The sequence below is a fragment of the Vanacampus margaritifer genome, chromosome 8 (assembly GCF_051991255.1).
Source record: "Vanacampus margaritifer isolate UIUO_Vmar chromosome 8, RoL_Vmar_1.0, whole genome shotgun sequence".
In the NCBI taxonomy this organism is placed as follows: Eukaryota; Metazoa; Chordata; class Actinopteri; order Syngnathiformes; family Syngnathidae; genus Vanacampus; species Vanacampus margaritifer.
In genome coordinates, this window is record NC_135439.1 from 6,989,613 (window position 1) to 7,006,856 (window position 17,244).

A 17,244-nucleotide genomic window follows, 5' to 3' on the forward strand; every position below is an offset into this window, starting at 1 on the left:
GCCCCCCAAACAAGTGCCACCTTTCAAAAAGGAAAGAAGAAAGAAGGAATAAATAAAGGAAGTTGGACTGCAAGGAAAAGCAGCAAGGAAGGAAAGGTAGGAAAATAATGGTGAAAGGAAGAATGAAAAAATAAATGAACAAAACAATGGTGAATGGGGGAATTATGGAATAATTTATTAAAACAAAATGTCTATATTTAAAAATAAATAAATCTGTGATTAGGTGAATCTGTGGATACCAACCCAAGAGTATGCAGAGATACTTATTTTCATATAGTAATGTCATCATTCCTATAAATATCTTTGTTTCCTTGTTTTTGTTAGAATGTAGTGTGAAGTGCAGTACATTTCTACATTGCTGCAAACTGATACAGAATTTAAAAGATGGGTTTATCATGCAGTCTCATTTTTTTTGTAAATAGCAGGCATAATGCATGCTCTCGTGTTTAAACCAGAAGGTGGGTTTGGCCAATCTTCCTCTTTTTGCACGATTAACTGCTTTTTTTGTCCACTTTGTAGTGATGTTGGTGTCTGTTTTGACTTTTTTGTTTTGAAGAAACTTATTGCAAATTTGTGAAAAATTAACAACTGAATACAATAACAAAGACACTAGTTAAAAATCCGTAAAAACACCAATATATCCTCACCACAAGTACAAGTTTCGTCGTTGTCAATTGAAAACAAACATTTACGTGCAAGTCGCATCCGTGCGCGCTCCCGCTTGTTTTGATACCATCCCGGAAGTCAGTCTCAGAGACCGCGTGCGCGCGGCCGCGACGTGACGAAGCTTGAGCGGTCCCAACGTGTGTTGTTTACGCGGTCATCATATAATAAGAAAATACAAACGCTGAATTGTCCACTCGCTACACGCCACGCATTCGTTTATCCGTGCAGTTTCTCCTTTTGTGACGTGTAAAAAAAAAAAAAAAAAAAAAGTGTGGGGGAGTGGGTGTGGAACGTCACGGCGTTAAATATCAAACGACAATTCTTCGACATTGACTCGCCGTGCATATATGTATATTTTTAGATATATTTTTTTGTTCGAGGCAACGCTATTTAATAAAACATGTTCGGATTCTGCCGGTGTTATCCCCGGCTAGAAACTGGTTGCCAAGCATTGCATCATTCCTTTCATGTGACTCCCATACGCCCCAAATTCGTCCTGGCCGTCTTATGACTGCATCACAACTGCGCCTCGTACAAACTATACAGACAAGAGGAACGCATTCAACCTTGCTTGTCAAAAAACCCCACCAACCTTGCATGAATCTCCGCCGCTCTCATTGGATGTCGTCAAGGAAAACAGATTACCTGCGTCCTCGTGATTGGCCCGCTCGTCTGCCACACGTCGACCATACACGGCAGGCCCGCGTCGCCTGACATAGTTCGGTTGGCCTCGCTCTTTATAAGCACCGCCGGGAGTTTCCGTTTAAGCACATTCGGCTGTCAAGTCTTGAACAATGGTTAACATGAGCTATCATCCATTTTCACTAAAATATCTACATTCGAACCAGCGACAGTCGAGAAAGCGAACGAATAAAAGGAAGAGGGTAAGTGACAACTTTTGACATTTAGTTTTTCTTTTCTTCTTTCTTTTTTTTAAGGGTCTTTCCAAGTCCTGGCCACAGTCAAGCGGAAAATATACTTTTTTCCCCCGGTGATCCCGCTTTTTTTTTAATTGTATTGTTTTTTTATTATTAAAGAATAACAAACGTTGTAAACGTTGCCACTCACATTTTACAAAGCTGTCAGGGTTTTTTCTTGGTAACTTTCTACCGAGGTGTCGCACGACTCGAGCAGAAGTTTCAGCTTTGACGTCCGCGTGTCGTCAATGTTGTAGAAGAGACAATTGAATGAACTTTAGGAATTTTATATACGAATGACATTGATATTAGAGACATGTTGCTGAAATAGCCGCAAAGTAAATTAATTCACCTTTTTTTTAAAAGAAAAATTAATAACGCCGAACTACGCCATACACTCATTTGAAACTAAATACAATTTAATATTTATACAGTCAAATTTATTTAAACGTTCTTTTTGTTATCCTCTTGCGTTTTATAGTTTTACCCATTAGAGCCACAAGTCTTTTTTTTCTTCTTTTCTTTTCCATGACGTAATTGTCTTAGCTCATAGGGGTCAGTCTAACAGAACTCGGACAACTAGAATAACACACAAAAAAGACCTCTATGACGTTTCTAACGCAACTAAAGAATGTAATAAGTGTTCGTCACAAACTAAATATCATGATAGCCTGTGAAGGAATGTGCAATTGATGTTATTTTTGGCAGCGTCAAAAACGGAACATGCCATTCAAAGTGATTTTAAATATACGATTAAAAAAAAACATTATTTCGGTTTTATTCGTATTGTTTTTGGTTGTGGTTGCAGTGCGCGTTTAAGGCATGCAAGAGGTAAGACTGTCAGGGCCGAGAGAGGTTGAAATCAAAGTCTGGTTCGCCGTTGTTCTCGTCTTGTTTATCGATCACGAAGGCTGCTGTGAAGAGCTTTGGAGTGTAGGGGGCGCAGTTGAGAGCCGCTCGCTCTTTGTTTAGAGTTCAGGGAAGAACGTCTGTCTTTGAACACGTAGTTTTCCCTTTTACCCTTTGTAATTTATGACATTTTTTTCTTCAAGATTTGTAGGGGCAAAATATCTCAAACTGATTTGCAGACTTGATTAAGGGAGTCCTTTTTAAGGTAAGCTTAATTTTCTTATTTTGTTATACATACGTTTTGCATTATTAACTTGTAAATGCTTTGATTTTCAATTTTATTTGACTTTGTGCGTGTGCGTTTTTATTTTATTTTACCGAATGTTCAACTTTGTGTGCTTGTCATGTTTTTATTTTGAATTTTTAAATGTACAAACAGCTTTGATTTTCAGTAGATTTTGTGTGTTTGTTTTTTTGCATTGTGCATTCTTTAGTTTTTCAATGTAATAGATTTTTCAATTAAAAATAGCTTTTTAATGCTTTGTGCTGGTATTTATTTTTTTACATTTTGCATCTTTTTAACTCCAGATTTAGCTTTTAATCCAACTTGAATTTCCAATTTAATTAAACTACTTTTTGCTTGTCATGTTTTACAAACATCTTTTAAATCGAAAATGTTGTTTTAACTCACATTTTAATTGAACCGCATTGTGCAGTTTTATTTTGTCACAATTCCATATAGCTTAAATTTTCAATTTAATTCACTTGTGCTTCTACATTTTTATATGCCTTCAGCATTTTTAACTTAATAAATGAAGCCATTAATCATTGTATTTTTTGCATAATTAAACTGTTCTCAAAATGTGAATTGGATATAATTTTTTTTGTTAGAATTCCAACAGCAACAAACTTGCCATTTAACATTTGTGCGCTCTCGTGCCGTCAGGTCCCGAGTGAAGCGTGTGGCCGAGTGTGGAGTGCGTTGCGAGTTGACTGGCGAGATGACTGCCGAGTGGCTGCACCTGCCCCCGCCGTACCCCCCCGGCGTGGGGCCGCTGTGTGGCGCAGAGTTGGAGGCGTGGTATGAGGACCTGCAGGACATCCTGGGCTCGGATACGGGAGGGGCAAAGCTGGCGCGCGCCCCTTCGTACGGCGAGGTCAGTTGTTTAAAAAAAAAAAAAAAATTATTGATTGTGTGTTACTTGTGGAGCAGAGGTGTCCAAAGTTTTTCTTCCAGGCATCACAGAGAAAAAAGGGTAGGGAGTGTGGGGTGGGTTAACCTAGTTTTTCATCCGTTTTCGACCACCAGTTTTAGAATTTATGAAACGCGCTTAAACGTTTAAGTGTAATAAGAATAAATTGACTTAATCTTACGTTTTCGGAAAAAAACAAATTCATCCAGTTGCCTAAATTCAACCTTTGCACAATTCCATTAAGTAGATGACTGAGAATCTACACAAAGAAAAAAAAAATTAACAAGTGAATGGATATATATATTTTTTAATATAGGGACACTATTAAAAAATGCAATTCTGTAATTAAGTCAATAATGATAAATTTGCGAAGTTATTTGTGTGATACATACCTACCATTAAAAAAATAATCTTGTAACACAAGTTTAAATAAGTTGATTAAAAAAAGAAAATTGTTAATATACCTTTTCAAAAATCTGAATCTTGTAAAATACAAATTTAAAGTTACACATTCCTATTAACATAAACTTTCATTCAACAAATTTTTAAAGCTCTGATGCTACATTTTTATTGTAAAATGTAAACAATTATGGACTATCTTCGAATATATATATATTTTTTCATAACTTCTGATGAATATGTGGCAGGCCATTAAAAACATGCAGTGGGCTGCCAAATGGCCCCCGTGACTCGTTTGCACAACGGTAGTATAGAGTGGCGTCATTTATGATGTTTTTGTACTTACAGAAGGAGCCCGAGTTCCTGGATGTTCTGGAGAGTTGCTCCCTGACGTGGCTGACGGACGGCGGTCAGACGTGGGGAGAGGGCGTCCAAAGGGCGACAGAGCAAATCCACAACGCCCAGCCTCTGCATCACACCTCAACGTCCTCCTCGTCCTGCTTGCCTCCGACAGAAGAGCGGAAAACGGAGGCAAGGAGCGGTGACGGTGACCTGCTGCCTCCTGAGTTCTTTGAGTTCCTGAGTGAAGGCGGAATGGTTGATTCAAGTGGTAGTTATTATTACCATCATCATCACCACCACCACCACCAGCCGCAGGTCAACAGCGTCCGTCCAGCGTCTCCATCAGCCAGCGAGGAGGAGTTGCCCTGCGTCCCCGATTCGCCGTCCTGCTCCTCGTCCTCCGCCTCGCAGTCGCCTTCCCAGCGCTGCTCTTCCCCGTCGTCACCCGTTTCGTCCCCGTCCATCTACTCGCCCTCGCGCCCGACCAAGCGGCGGAGGAGCGAGGGCCCCGACGGCGCCGCCTCGTCCCCGGGCGAGGCCTCCTCCCAGTCGCAGCAGCGCGCGCCATCATCGTCGTCGTCGTCGTACTTGTCCGCCAAAAAGAGTCGCAAGGAGAGAGAGCAGGAGAACGAGAGAAAAGTGCAGGAGCTGACGGAGCAGAACGAGCGCTTGAAAGCGGAGATCGAAAGGTTGGGCGAGGAGGTGCAGCGCACGCGGCGGGCCCTCATTGAGAGACTTGTCAACACCAAAAAATGAGCTGGTAGATAGAAGTGAAGAAGAAATGGTCTGTGTGTGTGTCGGCCCCTTAGATTGGAAGGTATGAAAACCAAAGATTTTTTAAAGATGATTGGAAAGGGTAATGAAAGTCAAGGCAGAGTGAAGGAAAAGCTGCAACATGACTGCGGCAAACTGGAAAGACAAAGCATGTGAAATGCAAAAGAACAGCAAGTTCTTTAAGTGCATATCATACAGTGGTCGCAATGTTTGTAACAATGAGTTACTCCGTTAAGAAGGGTTTGATGATTTGTAGGTTGCAAAGGAAGGAATTCAATTGAGGGCATTTCATAGTTGTCCTTTCCCGCCAGTTTGCAATAAATTGTAACTCCTCGTTAAAGGGCTGCAATACGGCTAGCAGAGATTATTTGCCCCAATTTGTGGAGAGACAAGGAGCTCAGGAATGTTTTTAATATGCCCCCTCGCTTTGAGTATGACTTTTTTTTTTCTTTTTTTCTATAAGCCGTTGCTTGTATGTGTATTTAAAATACAGCAGGTTGCACCCCAACTTTTTATAGGTGACTGTTTTTTAATCAATGCCGGAACTGGTGGTATATCCACATGCTATTTTTCTATAACTGTAATAACAAACTACAATTTTATACTGTTCATTTCTACTTTGTTATTTGTCACCTAAATTGATCATTATAAAATGGATAATGCATGCTTTTTTATTTTAATCAATATCTGTCACTGTAACCTCAAATTTGCAATAAATGTTTTTTTCTTTGCTTAATGCACAATTTGTTTTTATTAAGTGTTCACATGATAGGAAGTACAGCAGGGACCATCATTTTCAGCTTTCCATATGGTTAAGCAAAGGTTTTATTTAATGGTATAAAAACACTTTGAAATGCGCACCTTGCGAGGCTGATGCTGAATGTATCACAGGGAGAGTATCAAATCAGTTTCTCTTGGTGTAGGGATTGTTCACAAATCCCTCCATTCTGTAGCAGAATTCATTTGGCTCCCTTTGTGCGTTTCATTTCCCCGCCGGCCTCGCTAGCATTTCATTAGCCCTCGGTGCCAACACCGCGTTAGTCTCAGATCCCGTCACGGCTTTGCCTGTGGCTAACATCCTCATCTCGCCATGTACATCTTGTTCCCCTTCTCCCGCTATTGCACCTCCAATCTTGCCCCCCCTCCCCAAGTCTACTACTAACAACCACCACCTCCATTTGTGACTTTTTCTCCCCAACGTGTCTCACTTCTTCTTGCCCTTGACTGGTGTGGGCTCGGCACTCTTGCCCTCTGCCAGGGCCAGCTGCTTCTTCAACTCCAACAGTTTGGACACCTCGGCTGTAATGGCTGCCTTGTCGGCCTTCTGCGCTTTCAGGGCGCGCACCTTTTCTCCCTGACAAAGAAAAAAATAACGCAGTTACAAAAGTGCATTCTTTTTGTAAAAAAAAAAAAAAAAGATTCCCTAGTTATTTGCAAAAACGTGTAAACTTTACTACTATGTAAATAAATACAATTTACATTGTGGTAGTGCAACGGTATCCCATCCCTCCATTGGCATTACCTATTATGTGATGAATAAATCTAAAAATATATTTTCATTTGTTCATTGACTTAAGAATTTAACGGCATTGGAGTGCATTACTTTGCGAGAAATCAGTGTGTAGTATTTTTCAATAAAAAAAAAAATCCAAATGGTTTGATTTGCATCAGTCCACCAAAAAAAAAAAAAAAAAACGTGAGGGTACACTCTTTAGAGTCTTACAGTAAAATTATACTCATTCATAATTAAGTTGAATCAATTTTTGGAAAAAAATATATATATCACTGATCACTGACGAGGGAAACTAGGGATCTTTTATGCTATTATAAAAAATGTAATGTATTTTTTTTTTCATTTAACTCATTCGGCTTGGCTTGGGGAGTAATGGAATACACGTACCGACATTTATTTATTCAGGATACAAAAAATGGCAACTGCCTTCTTGTACAGTAACAGAAAAAAAACACATAAGATTGCCGGTACATTCATTAAAAATGGGGATTCATTTGCAGGATTACAATTTTTGCTAATCGCAGGCTGACCCGGGACCGATCCCCTGCAAATAGTGGGGGTCCACTGCATACAAATATACATTTTCTGTTATGATATAAAATTTATGTTGTCTTCATTAGCATATTTCGTATTGGAGCAATCTAAATGTAATTAAATTACATTACTTTATGATACCTGGATTACATTAATAACAGGTAACTACTAACTGTTATTGGAATATTTTTTTTACAAGTAACCCTCACAATTCAATTAATCAATACACAATAATTATTGCAAAAAAAAAACAAAAACGGAATTGTTGTTTGCAGGGGTCTACACGCGTCAAAACATTACCTGCTCAGCCACAGCCTGCGTCAGCTGCCGGGCTTTTTCCGGGTCGGCTCCAGCGTTCACTTGGATTGCAGGGGCGGGCAGAGTAGCAGTCGACTGAAGGCTGGCAGCGTTTTGAGTCGGCGTCTGAGGGTGCAATCAGAACACGTCGTGTTATTATTTCAGAGAGACGACTGACTTCATTTCAGACAATAGCGGTTCTCAGTCAAAGTGTCGTCGGGATTTCACGAGTGGTTGATGAATGAACAGACGTGAGGACACACTGCACTAACGGTGATAAGACAAAAGTTGAAATGAGCTGCTAGTATTAGTGAAAGCATGCGGTAATCAACGGTGACAAGCACCACCGTGCACGCTCCACAAACAAACACCGACGGTACCTTCTTGTTTGGCGGTTCATCTTCAGGCTAGACGAAGGCGGTTGACGAGAAGGTTTAGACAAGGATTATTCTTCATTTATTTTATTAATTCATAATATACAAAGCACGTATTGTCGGGTTGCTATGTATCACATTTGAAAAGACACGCTGCAAGCAAGTATTTTGTCTGCCTGGGCCATTTGCACGGCTAGACATCACCGCTATTGCTATTTTCCACCACAATAGAACAGTCAACCTGCTTCTTGGTTATCACACACCTGCTGTCCACCAAATCTCTTCTTCAAAGCTTCAATCTGCTCCACCTCCAGTTTCTGGAACAATGGACTCACCTGAAGGGGGGAAAAGGGAGTTAATTAAAAATACATGTCAGGTATGATAAATATGCAGCAGAATCAGCCTGATGGCTTTGGAGATGATAAAAAAATTTACCCAGAATCTCGATGCGGTTGTACAATTAAGAATTCAACCAAAACCATCATGTGTATCATAATTGGACTCACAAAGAAATCTCAAAGACCAATGCTGGAAAATGAACAGCCATTTTGAACAAATTCCAAGAATCCTCGTTTGACAAATGGCAGCGTTTACCCCAGTGTTTTCTTAGGGGGAAACCCTGTGAATGCCTGAAAAGGAATTCCCCATTCGGAAGCAGATGAGCAACACTAAATAGCCACGCTTTTTTTCCCCCCTTCACCATCTAATGTGAGCAGGGCATGATGTTTTAAGTTTGGTGATAATTTCAAGGAAGAGGGTGCCATGACCATTATTATTCATATTTATCCATTTTATTTAACCTTTATTTATTCATTATTTCTTACAGGGAGAAATGTGGTTTGAAGTGTACTGGATCGTATTGTTCAAGTAGCATGTTTAGTGCAACTTGATGTGCAAAGGACGAATGGACACATTGACTTATTTTTTGTTTGCACTAGTATGCAAAATAATCACTAAAATAAATGTACTCACTGTGCCTAATCCTACAGTGGTTTTATTTATTTTTTTAAACATAAATACAGCACATTAAAAAAAAGATGTATTTGACAAAAAACACGATGTACTGCACACTCATACTCACGGTGCCAATTTGGTGGCCAGCGTCGAGGACGCGTGCGAAGGCGCCCGTGTCACGAAGCATGGCACTGATGCAAGAACGAGGTGCGTTGAGTTGATCCCTGATGGTTTGGCTGACCGCCGGCATGTATGGCAGCAGCATGACGGACAGCAAGCAGGCGACGTTGATGGACACGCCAGTGACAGTCCCTGCACGCTGCCTGGAGGGGAAGGATAGATTCTTATTACCGGTCCTGTAAAATTGAATTTCACAATTCCAGGATCATATTAGAATGTGACTGAATGGTCAATTTTTGTATCTTTATTCAGAGCAGGGATTCTCGGTTGTAGTGTGTATGTATACACATATGCAAATTAGCCCAACTCTGCCTGATATTACAAACAGGATTTGGCTCGAGCTGGTCATTGTAATCTCACCGTTCTGCATCTCCACCCTTGATCTTCTTCCAGGGTTCATTTACTTGGATGTACTGGTTGCCATGGCGAGAGATGTTGAGGATGTGCTTCAGAGCGTCACGGATTCTGGTGGAAATATTCACGCGCCACTTCAGTTCCAGCGCAAATAAGTTCTCCATCACAAAACTATACGCACACATGGAAAAGCAGACACTCGTGCTAGATTGAATGTACTGTATAAAATTCAAGTGGTCTTACTTGACTTTGTCCATGAGCTGGATGTACTGTTGCAGCTCCCAGCCCACTAAAGCCAGGAGCTTCTTATCTTCCTGCAGCAGCACCATCGCGGGCACACAGCCATCAAAGAACTTTGCAACAAACATGCCGGCTCTAGAGGATCGAGAAGGGGGGAGAAAAGAGAGCGGAGGGGTTGAAGGAGGGTGAAAAAGACAGAGAAGCAAAGGGGGGAAAACATAGGGGTCATCAAGAGAGTGAGAAAGGCAGCAAAGAATCAGTGGGGAGAAAGTGCTACATGAGAAAAAAGGCCTGCTAGCCGCCACGCTAATTGATGATAAATTATAGATTGTGTTGCTATATGTAATGCACTCTGCTGATGTAAATGAACATAACAGCTCTCCCTTTGAGGCTCTTCACTGCAAATAATCGAGCAGAGTTGGATGCGCGCATCAGCGGGATGCTCGTGGTAAGAGGCTGACGTATCTGACGCAACACGCCCATCCTTATTTGACCGAATTCCGCCCGACCAAAATGCTTTGACAAGATTGTCATATTTACAATGAACGATGGAGTTTGATGTGGGGGGTGGAATGAACTTTGCATGACCCGCACTCTTCAATTTACATGTGCTCATATTACTCACAAGGTGGACATCCTGAAACTAATTATGTTGTGGTTTGAGCTCTGGCTTTCGGGCTACCGTCTACCTCCAAGCACCTCCGTCTGGATGCAGTTTAACATCTTTTAAAAGCAATTACGCATCAACGGTTGCTGCCCGAGAACAATTTTGGAAGATCAAGGTGCTTTGAAAAGAAAAATCAGAGGGAAACATCTTTGATGTGGGATTCAACCCCAAACGTTTTTTTTTTTTTAAGTCATTAAGAGGCAGTGTAATTGGGCGTGATATTACACCATCCCAAACATATTTACAAAACGCGAGGAGAATCTCTTGAAATAGTTACGTCTCCAACAATCTGCGATCCTAATTGGACTGGATGTTTGGGGCGAATTACACGCCTTTTGATTTCACGTCGACTGAATGAAACAGCAATGGATTTTAGCAAAAAGACAACATTCGTGTAATTTCATGTTGTAACTGACATGATCTCGCTCCGTGAGGCTGGAGAACTACAACACTCCTGTGCTAGTTCGGTGTTGTCAACGGACAGAGACGGGTGACGACACGTTTTTGGTCATGTCTGTGATGCCCGTTTTTTGTGTGTTGTGACAGAATTATATATTTTTTTGTTTACATAGTCCTGGTTTAGCTTGTCTGTCAGATTGTTTTGTTTTTGTTTGGTTTATCGGGGTTTGTTGGTTATGTTTGTCTTTTGTGTTATTAAAAAAAATGAGAAAAAGTGTTTAAATAAATAAACAAAATTTAATTTTTTTAATTTCAAAACATCTGCATTCGCAATGGCAACTGACGCCAGTATCGGCTGCCCTCTTGTGGCCTTTTTACGATCAGGAAATAATTTTTAAAAAAAAATTAAGCAAAAATTTTCATTAATTTCTTGCAGTTTTAGAAAAAATACAATTTAAAACTTTCAAATGATCTGTTATTGTTCAGTGGTTCAGAAAATGGATGGATGGATAGATGGATAATTTTTCTCTAACTCATCTACAAATAACTCAACCCATCTGTCCGTTTTAAACGAAATTTGGACCTTGAGCCCATAATTTTGCCCACCTCTGCTCTGCCCTATTTCTCTTTCTCTTCCTCCTCTATCACTCAATCTAAACCCAATTTGCAGCTTTCAGCGCCACACTGAGCCTACGGTCTGTTTGAGGTTTCTTCCTTACAGGAGTTTTCCCACTAGCCTCTGTTTCCTAATGCTTGCACTTGCCTTGGTTTCTTAATGTGCCAGGAATATGCTACCAGATCTGCTCCATACATGGAGTCCTGTGAGATACCACAATGTCTTCATTCAGCAGTTCAATTACCAACCTGTTAATGAAGTTGCCCAAGTTGTTGAGTAGCTCAGAGTTGTTCTTCATAGCCATGTCGGCCCACGAGAAGGCCGAGTCCTGTCCCTCGGGGCGCACGAAGAGCAGGTAGAAGCGCCACACGTCGGATGGGATGCCCGTGTCTTTGGCCATGTCGCCGAACACGCCGACGCCACGGCTCTTGGAGAACTTTGTGTCTTCATAATTCAGATATTCTGCACACAAGTCAGAATATTACATGCCCGGTGTGATTGTAGCATGAATAATTCACCACACTTCTGAATCATTTATGATACAAGAGATACAAGTATTAATGGTAGCGATTATAAATGTGTACCAGTGGCAATCAAGTGATTGACCAATGTGTAGTTGTCCTGAGCTCCCAGGAGGGAGCAGGGAAACACCACACTGTGGAACGGCACATTGTCCTTGGCCATGAAGTTGTACATCTCCACCTGGCGGCACACAAACAACACTGCAACGTGAGGATGACATCATATTAGATCATAGTGAGATCATCCCGTTCAAAGAGGACTTATCAGCTCTTACCAGCCCCCACCCTAAACACACTGACACACACACACACACAGCTCAATCCTGGGGTTTTAGATGGAGCGAGATGAGATGAGTCGATGTGAATGAAGACATTGCCTACGAGCGCAAATGGTGGATTTTTCCTTTTTTTTTTTTCTCCATCTGTTGGATCTCATGTCTTTTTAATGAGGGTGTAGATTGTAGCTAACTTACACTCAAAGCGTGATATTTACTGCATTCTATCTGTACGATCTTGTCTCCCAATTCAATACAATGAGAAGCTTATCATTAACTAGCCGAATCAAGACAAAGTCCAAGTACATTAGACTGTGTTACCTGATCTGGATTCTTCCACCACTGTTCCCATTTGTCTGTATAGTTGGCAGTGATCGAAACATAACCGATCGGAGCATCGAACCACACATAGAACACCTGTGGAAGGAGTGAGCAAGAGAGCCATGAGTGGCCAGAATCACAACCATGTATGAAGAGGCTGGATTTACACTGCATGGTTCAAGTGAGTCAGATACTTTGCTCCTATGTGACACAATTGGGGACGTGCGTCATTGCAGCATGAAATGAAAATAAATAAATACATGGCCTTAAATATCTCCGGATTGTAGTCAGGCTTCTTCCAAATGTGGATAAAAATCTAATCAAGATGAGATATGTTCCCATGCAAGTGCAGCGCAACGGCACAGATCAGATATATCTTGCCAAAATTACTACATTACAAGTGTGTCCGTCATTAAATAAGCAAAGTAAGTGGAGGCTGCCTTCATTTAAATTAATGGGTGGAAAAGTCAGCCTACGCCAATTAAACGATATCTAATCTTCGGTTACTGAGAATTACTGTCTATTTCCATGCTGTGTTGGCCCTGTGTCAATGCAAGTAGAATAATAAACCATATTGGAAATATATTCAGTCCAAAAAATTACAATTGGACCTGCAGTGTAAATCCACCCTGTGGCGAGAAAAAGCAGACCTTTTCTTTAAAGTCTGGGTGTGGTACTGGTGTTCCCCAGAGCAGGTCTCTGGTGATGCAGCGAGGTTTGAGACCATCTCTGAGCCAGGAGCGAGTGATCTGTTTGGCATTCGCCGTCCAGTCCCCGCTGCTGGTAGACTTGGCCAGCCACTGCTCCAACTGAGCCTCTAACTGGAGAATAGACAAATAAAAAATTTTTAAAAAACATTTCGATTTGCAGTGCTCACACTGCCTTTACATAGAAAACTGGGTGGATGATGCAATTTGTACCTTTGGCAGGTCCAGGAAAAGATGTTTAGAGGAGCGGATGTCTGGAGTCTGTCTGCAGACTTTACAGTGAGGTGCCTAAAGGTGACGGACAGACAGAGCTGCGTTAAATACATAGGCAATCACTCTCCATAAGCAAAGTCTCAAAGTCATGAGCACAAGAGGCTACCTTGAGTTCCACTGCGTTGATGAGTCGCCCACACTTGTCGCATTGGTCACCGCGGGCATCCGGGTAGTTGCAGTGGGGGCAGGTGCCTTCTACAAAGCGGTCGGCCAGGAAACGCTGGCATTTCTCGCACCGTAGCTGCTCCACCGTGTCTTCCACCAGGAAGCCATTCTTGTGGAGCCTCCAGAAAATATTCTGAGCGATCCTGGGTGACAAAAAGTTGGGTGGATAAGTTGAGAACAAATTCAAACACAACAAACACTGACCCCCCCGAGTAAGAGGGATCATTTTTGTGACAGACAGAAAACATTAAATAAAAGAAATATGGAAGGGTTTGCACTGGCGATCATTAAAATGTTACTGGGGTGGGAGTTGGGGTGGGGTGGGGTAAGCTTATGTTTGGATCAAAACATGAAAGCTCTTTACATGAATCCACTCTGGTTTCAAGTCTGTGGGCTGTTCTCAATTTCACATAGTGCCCTGATGTCTTCTGTGGTGCTGTTACAGATCAATATGTCTGCTCTTGATGGAAGAAGAGTGTCTCATTTTTGTTGACAATGTTGCTGTATAGATAAAGTTTCTCTAACACCACACAAATGCAGAAATGCAGCTACAGTTAAAGACAAGTTTTTAAAAAAAAAAAGTGAGCTAACTTGGAGAAGTTGTAGAGTACGACTGTGCTCTGAGATTTAGTTATTAAGTAGATTTCATGGCTTAGAGGACTCGACGTTCAACAGCAGAATCTTGCCAAGATGACTCTAATCTTCGATTACATAATGTAAATACTCATGGAAAATGTGTTTGCCTTTTCATACCTGAGCCAAGTGATGTCAAAATGGCATCCTACAGGGTGTCACAAAAAAAATTTACATTATTTGATACATGCCTATCTGAATAGCTATGTTCTAGGCAAACTCAATAAATGGGCTTCAGTTGGAAAAATATTTGTTTTCAATATATTTTTTAAATATTAAGAAGGATATAGATAGAATTTAAAACCGATTTCACCAAGCTTTGCCAGTATGCACGCCACCTAAGACATATGGCACATGTTAATTTCTGTTTCTTAAACGTCCTTGAAAGTGCACACTGCACACACTTGTTTTACTTTTGACTGAGCATATTTCAACACACGAAAAGTATTTTTATTAATGTGACTCTTCACCTTGGAAAAAAATTATATTAATGAGATTGGGGGTGGGACTTGAATACGTTTTTCTTCCTCCTACCCCTTTTCAGGCTAGGTTTAGTGGAGTATTGTCTGGAAAAATGGATGTATTGTTGATGATTGCTGTCTAAAATAAATGAACAAATGAAATGAAATGAAAGAGAAAAAAAAGGAAAACAAAGTGACAATAACTTAAACATAATTCAGGGATGTGATTTGACCAAAGTGAAATTATCTGAAAATTTAGCCGGGGGTCTGGGGGCCGCTGGCACCCAGCTAGGTCCAGAGCTCATGGGTTTTCCGTGTTTTTAAGTACTTTCAATGCACTCACATGACAAAGAAATAGACAAAACAACAGCATAAATTTTCAATGTATATTGAACTATCCCATATAAAATGGCAGTTTTAGTCAACTCAAAATCAGTCACATTCAAAAACATTGGACTGCCTTTGCTTTTAAAAACTATCACTGAGAATATCATCATATCTAACTAATGTGATTACTAAGTTAACACATTAATAATGTTGAAGAGTTCAAATTTCATGAACAAATAATTGTATCATGACCAAATGAAAAGTAACTCATATTAGAGCATACCACAAATGTCTTTGTTATAGCAGAAGATGTTATCTGTCGGAGTCATGTGCATACACAATGAACTACAAAAAAAATAAATAAATAAATAAAAAAAAACGGAATTTTTTTTTTTTGGGGGGGAGATAAAAAAAAGCGGAATTCCGCGAATTAGCGGAAAAATCACATCCCTGATAATTTTAACAAACTTCTTTTGGGTGAGAAGTGACTATATCATTAGACTATAAAATGATGTATTTGTTGTAGTTGTTTTTTGGACATCCTATATAATTTATTCTATGAAGACAAATCTCAGCAATCTGCAACTTTGTAACTTACTCCGTCTGCTTCTCGGTGGTGGTCCTGCCGAAGAAGTCAAAATCGATCTGGAACCACTCGTAGATGCTGGCGTGAATGGCGTGGTATTTGTCGCAGATCTGCTGCGGTGTCAAGCCTTCTTCGCGGGCTTTGTTTTCCGTGGCCGTGCCGTACTCGTCGGTGCCGCACACGAACAGCGAGTTCCAGCCTCGCAGTCGGGCGTACCTGGTAAATGACAACATTAAAAATGAGAGTTTAGTTTCTGAATAACGTGGTAGTGCATATGTGATATACAGGATGCTGCAGCAATTGGTTTTTGTATGTAAAACACTTGCATGCCATAAATATAAAGCAATCAAATGAAAAACAGCAGGTGCCGCTGTAACTGAGCGCGCCTCCTTATATCGCGGACGTGACCACGTACGTCGCTGCACAAACTAGTTGCTAACTATTTGCCGATACAGTCTTAAACCCGAGGACCCCCTGTACGCGTTCCCTGTTGTGCACCTGGAGAAGACGTCAGCGCTGAGAACGCAGCCAATGATGTTGCCCAGGTGGGGTACGTTGTTGACATACGGCAACGCGCTGGTCAGCAGAATGTTTCGTTTGCCCTCCTGTGGCAGACTGAAGGAAAAAAAGGACATAAATCATGGCCGAGACCTTACAGAATTATGGGATAAATGTGATAACATACATCGGGTGGAGTCTGTCAGTGGCTGCTGGGGAGGCGTTTAAACCTTTGTCCCAGGTTAGAGCGGCAGCTTCCATTTCTTCCTGTGACACCGCACGTTCCCCTTCCTCATCCTAAACAAACACAATTATAAAAGACAACTAAATACCTAGGAGGCTAACGTGCACATTTTCTATCTGCCCTTTTCAATTGGTCAGATAATGTTGGCACTGTGGCACAGAGATACCACGAGAGCACCTCCCAACTCCTTGAAGTTTAATGGTTAATTTGCGCTGATCTGGCGGATACCTCAGCAGGGCCGCCGTTGCACGGCTGCGTGCCGCCTCTGCTCTGGCCGCTCTGCGGCGCAGGCTGCCTCTGCATGAAGCTCTTTATTGCCTGCAGGCCTTTTCCCTGCAGCACTTTGTGAGACGCCGACACGCAGCTCTGCGAGGCGGCCACGCGGTCGAACCAAACCCTCACAGACTTGTGTTCACCTGGGAAAAGCAGGGACAGAGATGAAGACATGTATATTTAACTAAGTCAGGGAAAAGCATAGCTAACACAACTTTGAAACAAAATTAAACATTGAAGAGCTATCGAAGGTGAAATTTCAACCAGATGCTCTGAGGGCGGTCATAATCACAACCTGATTTGAAATACTGAGATATACACACATTTAAACAGACTGAATTCTTCTTACCTGAAGCGAGCGATGGTGCAGACAAAATCGGATGCAGCGCGGCACACACGACAAGATCAGCGACCGAAATAACATCCTGAGATAAACATAAACAAGATGGACTGCAATGAAAGCACACAGCACACCGGGACTAATAATTTTAGAATCACCAATTACAAACACGCGTGTACATATCTCGGCAAGTATGGAAAGAAAATTGCAAGCACTTAATAGGTGGAGGCCATTTTTGTCCTCGTCCAATTTTATAATATTTTTTTCCCGACAAATAGTGATGTTGGCGAGATCATGGTGTACTCATAGTTAGCACGTCTCTCTCTCTCTCTCTCTCTCTCTCTCTCTCTCT

The 17,244-nt window shown here is 41.3% G+C and overlaps 2 protein-coding genes across 3 annotated transcripts in view; one reads left to right on the top strand and one right to left on the bottom strand.

The window, feature by feature from the left end:
• On the top strand, positions 1 to 5,876 carry ddit3 (DNA-damage-inducible transcript 3). 2 transcript variants are annotated; one of them, XM_077572450.1, is made up of 4 exons: positions 1 to 96; positions 2,636 to 2,697; positions 3,379 to 3,589; positions 4,373 to 5,876. In XM_077572450.1, the coding sequence occupies exons 3-4, from the start codon at positions 3,434 to 3,436 to the stop codon at positions 5,120 to 5,122; spliced, it is 906 nt and encodes a 301-aa protein (XP_077428576.1). In that variant the 5' UTR covers positions 1 to 96; positions 2,636 to 2,697; positions 3,379 to 3,433; the 3' UTR covers positions 5,123 to 5,876. The 2 variants fall into 2 exon arrangements, with proteins under 2 accessions (XP_077428576.1, XP_077428575.1); XM_077572449.1 differs by lacking the exon at positions 1 to 96 and adding an exon at positions 927 to 1,550.
• Positions 5,877 to 5,947: 71 nt separating this feature from the next.
• Positions 5,948 to 17,244, bottom strand: part of mars1 (methionyl-tRNA synthetase 1) — a 13,953-nt gene continuing 2,656 nt past the window's right edge. The window contains 18 exon segments of the mRNA XM_077572447.1: positions 5,948 to 6,494; positions 7,488 to 7,610; positions 7,865 to 7,891; positions 8,122 to 8,193; positions 8,940 to 9,135; positions 9,353 to 9,457; positions 9,590 to 9,721; positions 11,517 to 11,730; positions 11,853 to 11,970; positions 12,386 to 12,481; positions 13,036 to 13,206; positions 13,306 to 13,380; positions 13,472 to 13,673; positions 15,550 to 15,753; positions 16,036 to 16,152; positions 16,223 to 16,332; positions 16,508 to 16,695; positions 16,902 to 16,977. Coding sequence (XP_077428573.1) covers positions 6,345 to 6,494; positions 7,488 to 7,610; positions 7,865 to 7,891; positions 8,122 to 8,193; positions 8,940 to 9,135; positions 9,353 to 9,457; positions 9,590 to 9,721; positions 11,517 to 11,730; positions 11,853 to 11,970; positions 12,386 to 12,481; positions 13,036 to 13,206; positions 13,306 to 13,380; positions 13,472 to 13,673; positions 15,550 to 15,753; positions 16,036 to 16,152; positions 16,223 to 16,332; positions 16,508 to 16,695; positions 16,902 to 16,977 — 2,376 coding nt within the window. The 3' untranslated portion in view covers positions 5,948 to 6,344.